The following is an 8,680-nucleotide window of genomic DNA, read 5'->3' as shown; positions in this document are numbered from 1 at the left end:
AGAAAGAAAGAAAGAAAGGCAAACAAAAATACTGCAGTAACCACTGTCTGCCACACGGGGACACCAAGCAGAGGTTTCAACGGTGAATAGGAGTTTGCAAGTTGCGCAAAAGAAGAAAGACTTTGCATGTAGAAAAGTCTAGAAAAGCCCGAAAGGATGACCCAGAATGCGGTTTGCTGCTACTTTCATTGCTATGTTGATGCTGGGACACCCCATAGACCCTGTTTCTTTCTGTCTTTTTTATGATGGAGTCTCATTCTGTTGCCCAGTCTGGAGTGCAGTGGTGCGATCTCGGCTCACTGCAACCTTTGCCTCCTGGGTTTAAGTGATTCTCCTGCTTCAGCCTTCTGAGTAGCTGGGATTACAGGCGTCTGCCACCACGCCCGGCTAATATTTTTGTGTTTTTAATAGAGACGGGGTTTCACCATGTTGGCCAGGCTGGTCTCAAACCCCTGACCTCAGGTGATCCACCCACCCCCAGTCTCCTAAAGTGCTTCAGTTACAGGCGTGGGCCACCTCATCAAGTCTTTATGTTTCTTTATGCTCGACATGGGTAGATCATGAGGTCAGGAGATCGAGACCATCCTGGCCAACATGGTAAAACCTCGTCTCTACTAAAATACAAAAAAAATCAGCTGGGCGCGGTAGGACGCACCTGTAGTCCCAGCTACTCATGAGGCTGATGCAGGGGAATAGCTTGAACCCGGGAGGCAGAGGTTGCAGTGAGCCAAGATTGTGCCACCGCACTCCAGCCTAGCAACAGAGCAAGACTCCATCAAAAAAAAAAAACAGCAAATTGAGTTCATGTGCTTGGCGTGGTTATATATATACGTATATACGCAAATACATATACACATACACATGCATGTATTTCTTTTTTTTGCACACAAAAAATGACATACTGTAAAACTTGTTCTCTACCTTGGTTTTTTTTCCACTTAATATATCCAGACACCGTTCAATTGTAGTATATGAAGATGTCTTCATTTCTTTTTACAGCTGTGTTTCTCCATTATGTGGTCGCATTGGGTTTCTTTCAGTCTTGATATTATGAATAATGTCAATAAATAGCATCAGTCATTAAAATATGGGGCTGGGCGTAATCCCAAGCCAGTAATCCCAGCACTTTGGGAAGCCAAGGTGGGTGGATCACCTGAGGTCAGTAGTTCAAGGCCAGTCTGGCCAACATGGTGAAAGCCCGTCTCTTCTAAAAATAGAAAAATTAGCTGGGCATTGTGGCATGTGTGTGTAATCCTAGCTACTTGGGTGGTTGAGGCCGGAGAATCCCTTGAAGCTGGAAGACAGGGGTTGCAGTGGGCCAAGATCATGCCACTGCACTGCAGCCTGGGTGACAGAACGACTCCATCTCAAAAAAAAAAAAAAAAAGAATAGGATCTTTGCAGATGTAATTAAGGATCCTGAGATGGCATCATCCTGAATTTAGGGTGAGCTTAATAAGAGAAAGGAGTGTGCTTGTAAGGAAAAGAAATGGCTAGGCCAGGTGTGGTGACTCATGCCTGTAATCCCAGTAGTTTGGGAGGCCAAGGCAGGCGGATCACCTGGGGTCGGGAGTTCGAGACCAGCCTGGCCAACATGGAGAAACCCCGTCTCTATTGAATATACAAAAAATTAGCTGGGCATGGCGTCGCATGCCTATAATCCCAGCTGCTCGGGAGGCTGAGGCAGGAGAATGGCTTGAACCCGGGAGGTGGAGGTTGCAGTGAGCCAAGATCGTGCCATTGCACTCAAGCGTGGGCAACAAGAACAAAACTCTGTCTCAAAAAAAAAGAAAGAAAGAAAGAAAAAGAAAAAGGAAAGGCTGGGCTCAGTGGCTCACACATGTAATCCCAGCACTTTGGGAAGCGGGGAGGAGGGAGGATCGCCTGACCCAGGAGTCTGAGACTAGCCTGAACAACATATCGAGACCCTGTCTGTCCAAAAAAAATAAAAAGGAGAGAAACATTTGAGACTGAGAGACACACAGAGAAGGCCAAGTGAAGACAGAGGCAGACAGAAAGCAGAAGGCTCCATGTGTAAGTCAAGGAACTCCAAGGACTGGCAGCAGCCAGCAGAACCCAGGAGAGAGGCGCAGGACACGCAGAGCCTCCAGAGGGAGCCAACTCCGCTGACGACCTCAATTCAGAATTCTGGTCTCCTGAACTGTGAGAAAATCACGTTCTGTTGTTTTAAACCTCTCAGTTCGAGGGCATTTGTTACAGCAGGCCCCAGGAAACTAACAGCATTTGCCTATTTATTTTCTTTACTATCTCCCTGAGGACCACAAATTTTGTGATTTGTTCATTTCTGTGAGCAGGAGCAAGCACCAAGTATATTGTTAAGTACTTACTATGTGCCAGACGCTGTTTTTGTTTGTTTTGAGACAGAGTTTCGTTTGCTGCTCAGGCTGGAGTGCAATGGTGCGATCCTCTGCCTCCTGGGTTCAAGAGACTCTCCGGCCTCAGCCTCCCGAGTAGCTGGGATTACAGGCCTGCGCCACCACGGCCGGTTAACTTTGTATTTTTAGTAGAGACGGGGCTTCTCCATGTTGGTCAGGTTGGTCTCGAACTCCCGACCTCAGGTGATCCGTCTAGCTCGGTCTCCCAAAGTGCTGGGATTACAGGCGTGAGCCACCGCGCCCGATCGCCAGACGCTGTTTTAAGTGCTTTTTTTTTTTTTTACACAGTTTCACTCATTTCATCCTCATAGCAAGCAAGCTTTCAGAGCAGACACTATTATAACCCATTTTACAGGGAGCAAACTGAGGCTCCGAGGGGCGTGGTCAGGATTCCAACCTACTAAATTATGTTCCCGGGATAATTACAGAATTAGAAAACTAGGAGTCCGAAGGGCGACCTCAGGGACGTCCCAATCAGCACGAGGCCTCACTCTCTCTCGACTGTAAACGAAAGGCATTAACTGGCTTTGCCCACAGCGTGGAGCCCAGGAGACAGACGGCTTCACCTGCGCATGCGCTTACCCACAATGCACCACGCGCCAGGTCGCGTTGCTCCGCCCCCTTTTGCAGTACAAGCCGCGACGCTTTACGGCTCTCTTCCTCGTTCCTCCGGCGGGAATACGGCCCGCCCGCCCCTTTCGCCCAGTGGGCCCCGCCATGCTCGGCGTGGATTGGTTGGCAGCCCTTCGAGCCCGGTGCTGACTGGCTCGCGTGTCTGCCACTTTCTTTCAGCCTGGTGGCGCGCGGCGCTGCGAGAAGCGCCGGGAGCGTGTGCGGCGGCGGTGGCGGAAGTGGCCGGTGATCCCGGTCCCCGCCGGCACCATGGTGAGGGCAGGGCATCGGCGGGGTCTTACCGGGAGGCGGGAGCCGCAGTCGTTGGGAGCCCTCCGGGCGGGCGCTGAGGGTTGGGTTGGCGCGAGGTGAACGTACAGTCCGAGCCTCGAGTCCCGTCCCCCAGCACGAGGCTGGGAAACTGAGGCCGGAGGCTGCAGATGGCTCTAGGACGTTTGTGAGATTTAGGGTTGCACGGACTTGCATCCATAGTACAGCGGGCTCGCTTTAGTTTTTCCCATTTTGCAGGTGGGGAAACTGAGGTAAAAAAAGGTGGGGGCCCGCCAAATGCAGCAGAGAGTTTTGGGGCAGGAAAGGGGCCCCGAGTGCTTCAGGCCCGGTCTGACCTCCCAGATTGAAACTTAGAGTGCTGGGAAGTAGGGGGCCACTCTGAGTTGTGAAACTTAGCTTTAGAAATTTCAGAGCTTGCAAGATGCATAAAATGCTAGCAGCACAGCCTCCTAGGTCTCTTGTTTTCTGGCTGAAAAGCAGGCCTGGTGCTGGGGTGTGGTCTTTCTCCTTGGGTCACAGAGCATGTCATTCCAGGGGAAGGGGGCATTTTGAGCCGGGGATGGATGAAGTGCATCCTCCCAATACACAGAAGGAAAAACTGAGGCCCAGGTCTCTGCAGGGCCAGATGTTTGTGATTATGGAAGTTCTGGATCTGGGCCAGAGATTGCCGGTGTCCTCAATGTGCAGATCGGAAAACGAAGTCGGAGCTGGGAATTTCCTGGCCCATCAGCATCTGGCCCTTCTTTTTTCAGGGAGAGAAATCTAGGCCTTTGTTGGGGATGTGACTTCCAGACTCTGTGAGACAGTGGGAGATTTAGTAACCAGGAGGGGTCCACAGGGGTGGCTGCATCAGAGCTGAGGATTAGTGAGAGAGGGCTCCCTAAATCCTGGGGTCAGTGTGTAACCACCCAATGGGTTCACCTGGCCTGCTTCCTAGACAGAGGCGATTTATCAAGAGAGGGGAATTGCAATGGAGAAAGAAATTCACACAGAGCCAGCTCTGCAGGAGACTGGAGTTTCACTCTTGTTGCCCAGGCTGGAGTGCAGTGGCACGATCTTGGCTCACTGCAACCTCTGCCTCCCGAGTTCAAGCATTTCTCCTGCCTCAGCCTCCTGAATAGCTGGGACTACAGGCACCAGCCACACCATGTGCGGCTAATTTTTTGTATTTTTAGTAGAGACAGGGTTTCACCATGTTGGCCAGGCTGGTCTGGAACCCCTGAACTCAGGTGATCCCACACACCTCAGCCTCCCGAAAGTTCTGGGATTACAGGGTGAGCCACTGTACCCCGCCTAGGGGATCCGAGTTTTTAAAGATGATTTGGCAGGTAGGGGCTCAGGAAGTGGGGGGTGCTGATTGGCTGGAGCTTCCTGAGGTTGGAGATGGGAGTCCTGGGGAGGTTGAAGTGAGATTTTCTTGCTGTCTTCTGTTCCTGGGTGGGATTCTGTTCGTGGGTGGGATTGCGGGACTGGTTGAGCCAGATTACTCGTCTGGGTGGTGTCAGCTGATCCATCCAGTACGGGGTCTGCAAAACTATTTCAAGCACTGATCTTAGATTTTATAATAGTGATGTTATCCCCAGGAGCAATCTGGGGAGGTTCAGACTCTTGAGCCAGAGGCTTCGTGACCCCTACACGATCATTTGTAATCTTGCAGCTTGTTAGTCCTCCAAAGGCGGACTGGTCCCCAGGCAAGAAGAGGGTGTTTTCGGGAAAGAGCTATTACCAATCTTGTCTCAGAGTCAAACTATAGACTAAATTTCTTCCCAAGGTGAGTTCGGCCTGTGCCCAGGAAAGAGCAAGGGCAGCTTAAAGGTTATAAGCAAGATGGAGTCGCTTAGGTCTGATCTCTTTTCGCTGTCATAATTTCCTCAGTTACAATTTTTGCAAAGGCGGTTTCAAGTACAACAATTCAGAGAAGGGAGCCCATCCCTCTCTGCTGTGTTCCTAGAGGGCAGAGTTGGAAGGATCCATCCTGTGATAAGTTTTGTGGAAGCAGGATCTTCATTTTTCTTCCCTCTGTATTCCCACTGTGTAGAACGGTGCGTGGGCAAAGTATGAACTCATTCATTTCAGCCCGTCCCCACCTTCTGAACATCCAGAGTCCCCAAGTCCTGGCTGTCCAGGCGTTTCCTGGAGGAGTGGCCAAGAATGGACAAGGTGGGCCGGGTGAAGTGGCTCATGCCTTTAATCCCAGCACTTTGGGAGGCCGAGGTGGGTGGATCGCCTGAGGTCGGGAGTTTGAGACCAGCCTGACCAACATGGAGACACCCGGTCTCTACTAAAAATACAAAATTAGCCGGGAGTGGTGGCGCGTGCCTATAATCCCAGCTACTCCGGAGGCTGAGGCAGGAGAATCACTTAAATCCAGGAAGTGGAGGTTGCAGTGAGCCAAGATTGTGCCATTGCACTCCAGCTTGGGCAATAAGAGTGAAATCCCGTCTCAGGGGAAAAAAAGGAATGGACAAGACATCACGGGATACACACTTCCAGTTCCCTGTGGTCAGGGCAGTGCTAGAAGGAGTGACCTGGGTTAGCAGGCAGGGAGGGCAGTCCTGGAAAGCTTCCGGAATTAGGAGCCACTGGGTTTAGTCCTCGTGGGTCTACACCTGAGAGCCAGACTCCAGATGTTCCAAGAAAGCGCAGAGAAAGGAATTCTCTTTTCTGAATTTTCTTGTGCTCTTCCCTGACCCAGGTGATGGGGCCGCTTCCATCACACTTGGCACTTTTTTCTTTTTCTGTTTCATTTTATTTGTTTTCTGAGACAGTCTCGCTCTGTCGCCCAGGCTGAAGTGCACAATCTCAGCTCACTGCAACCTCCACCTCTCTGAGAGAGCAATTCTCCTGCCTCAGCCTCCCAAGTAGCTGAGATTACAGCCACGCGCCACCACACCTGGATAATTTTTGTATTTTCGGTAGAGATGGGGTTTCACCATGTTGGCCAGGCTAGTCTTGAACCCCTGACCGCAGGTGATCTGCCGCTTCTGCCTCCCAAAGTGTTGAGATTGTAGATGTGAGCCGCTGCGCTCTGCCAACTTTTTTTTTTTTTTCTTTTTCTTTTCTGAGCTGAGAGCTCACTCTGTCATCCAGGCTGGAGTGCAGTGGCACATCACTGCAGCCTCAACCTCACCGGCTCAAGTGATCCTCCCACCTCAGCCTCCCAAAGTCCTGTGATTATAGCCACAAGCCACTGTGCCCAGCCTCTCTTGGCCCTTTGATGTATTCTTTTAAGTTTTTGAGGATCCACCCCTTCCTCTGACCTCATTCTCCAACAGGGTTTGGAGGTGAAGATGGAGGAGGAATCAAGACGCGTGGTCATGGCTCCAGGCCACAGCAGCTGTGGAGGGCCTGGGAGTCAGGCAGCTCCGTGTCTGGAAGTTACTTTTCCCATCTGTGCCACTCCTTTCCTTCCCTGTGGGGTGGGCCGAGTGTTCTGCCTGCCCTGTGTGACTCCCTGGGCGGTATGTGCGTTTCTCTTGTGTATTTATTCAGCAAATGTTTACCCAGTCCCTTTCCTGTGCCTGGCCTTGTGCTTGGTGCTGGACAAAGTCCACACCCACTTTGAGTGTTCCAGTCTAGCGAGGGACTCAGGTAATAAACAAGGTAATTAAAGACTGGCTGCATCCTATGATGGAAGTAAACACCCATGCCGCAGAGGGTGGCCATTAAGTGCCTGGCCGAAGGCGTGATTTCAGCAGCCACAGGAAGGTCTGGGGAAGGTCACCCCAGGCAGGGGCAGCAGCAGGAGCAAAGGTCAGGTGGCAGGAATGGGTGTGGCAGAGCCTCTCAGGCCAGGCTCTGTAGCCACCCTGGGGAGTGTTGTGAGCAGGTCTGTGCCAACCTTATTTGTTTTGTTTTGTTTGAGACAGAGTCTCGCTCTGTCGCCAGGCTGGAGTGCAGTGGTTCGATCTTGGCTCACTGCAACCTCCGCCTCCTGGGTTCAAGCGATTCTCCTGCTTCAGCCTCTAGAGTAGTTGGGGTTACAGGCGCGCGCCACCACACCAGCTGATTTTTCTATTTTTAGTAGAGATGGGGTTTCACCATGTTGGCCAGGCTGGTCTTGATCTCTTGACCTTGTGATCCACCCGCCTCGGCCTCCCCAAGTGCTGTGATTACAGGCAAGAGTCACGGTGCCCATCCACCAGCCCTATTTTTGTCTTAGATGTTCTTTCTCCTGCTTTTTGGACAGGGGACTCGGGTGACAGCCAAGGAGGCTGTGGGTCCCTCCGGGCTGCCCTGTCAGTAGCTGGGACCAGGTGGTGGCCCGAGAGGAGCTGTCACTGGCATGGAAGGTGTGTCTACAGGCCACCTCCTGACAGGAGGGCGTCTGCCTCTGTCCTTGGGCAGTCCCTTCTGTTGTGGGCGCTGGCGCCTCTGCTGCATAGTGAGAGAGGGCCTTTAAGGACTAGCCTGACCTCTGCCCCTTTCCCAGTGAACCGGGAAGAGATCCCAGGTCTCATTCCTGTTGCGGGCTGGAGAAAGAAAACAGGCTTGCCGAGGAAAACCCATGGCTTCTTCACAGTAAAGGGCCACCTGGGCATGGGCCCTGCGTGCCAATCTGTGGCTCCCGTGTTTTCTTTGTGGCTGGTGCCACCCAGTCAGACGCATGCCCAGCCGCCCACAGCCCTCCTCCCTGCCTCTCCGAGCAGCCGCCCCAGGGCCACGTGGCCCCTTCTTCCCCCTTATCTGGCTCTTCCAGGAAGCCGGTGCAGGAAGTGGGCTTGGGCCTGGCTTCCTGCTGGCACCAACCTCCCCTGGGCCGCTCTTCTCAGGAAGGGGCTGTGGGATGTAGGATTCCCTCCCCAACCCTTTCCTCTCATGGGGGAGCCACCCCGCCGGGGTTGAAGGCCATTTCCGGCCTCCATAGGGAGAGGCCTTGAAGTTCCCACCCCCTGGAGAAGCAGCCACCTTGTCAATCACGGTGGTGGCTGGGGCGGGCCTCCCAGCAAAGGCTTCTGGGTCAGGGCCACCTGGAATTCCCGAGTCACCAGGACAAGGCAGGGTGAAGCCTCTTGTCCCTTGAGGCACTGTCTTGTCATCAGGGCTCCTTGGTGCTGGGACCTTCCTTACAGCGGTACTAGAACAGACACGTTATAGGACCCCCCCACCCAGGCACAGCCCTGAGGCAGCCCCCAGTGTCCGGGCTGAGTTTTATGTTTCCAAAATGAAAGTGTTGATTTTCACCCCAGTAATAGAAGTACTACATATTTGACATAATAAAGACATTCAGTAATGATGGAAAAAATCTGGAAACCAGGTGTGGTGGCACATACCTATAGTTCCAGTTACTTGGGAGCTTGAGATGGGAGGACTGCCTGAGGCCAAGAGCTCAAGGCCAGCCTGGGCAATATAGCAAAACCCTGTCGCCACCAAAAAAAAAAA

General features: G+C 52.5%; 1 protein-coding gene across 2 annotated transcripts in view; it reads left to right on the top strand.

Moving 5' to 3' along the window:
- The first annotated feature begins 3,017 nt into the window (after positions 1–3,017).
- Positions 3,018–8,680, top strand: part of LSM4 (LSM4 homolog, U6 small nuclear RNA and mRNA degradation associated) — a 16,464-nt gene continuing 10,801 nt past the window's right edge. For both annotated transcript variants that reach the window (XM_017501291.2, XM_017501290.2), the window contains exon 1: positions 3,018–3,280. In XM_017501291.2, coding sequence (XP_017356780.1) covers positions 3,278–3,280 — 3 coding nt within the window. In that variant the 5' untranslated portion in view covers positions 3,018–3,277. The remainder of the gene's footprint in view (positions 3,281–8,680) is intronic.

The sequence above is a fragment of the Cebus imitator genome, unplaced genomic scaffold, assembly GCF_001604975.1.
Source record: "Cebus imitator isolate Cc_AM_T3 unplaced genomic scaffold, Cebus_imitator-1.0 Scaffold280, whole genome shotgun sequence".
NCBI lineage: Eukaryota > Metazoa > Chordata > Mammalia > Primates > Cebidae > Cebus > Cebus imitator.
Note: the sequence above shows the minus strand (reverse complement) of the source record. Positions and strands in the feature narration are given on the sequence as shown.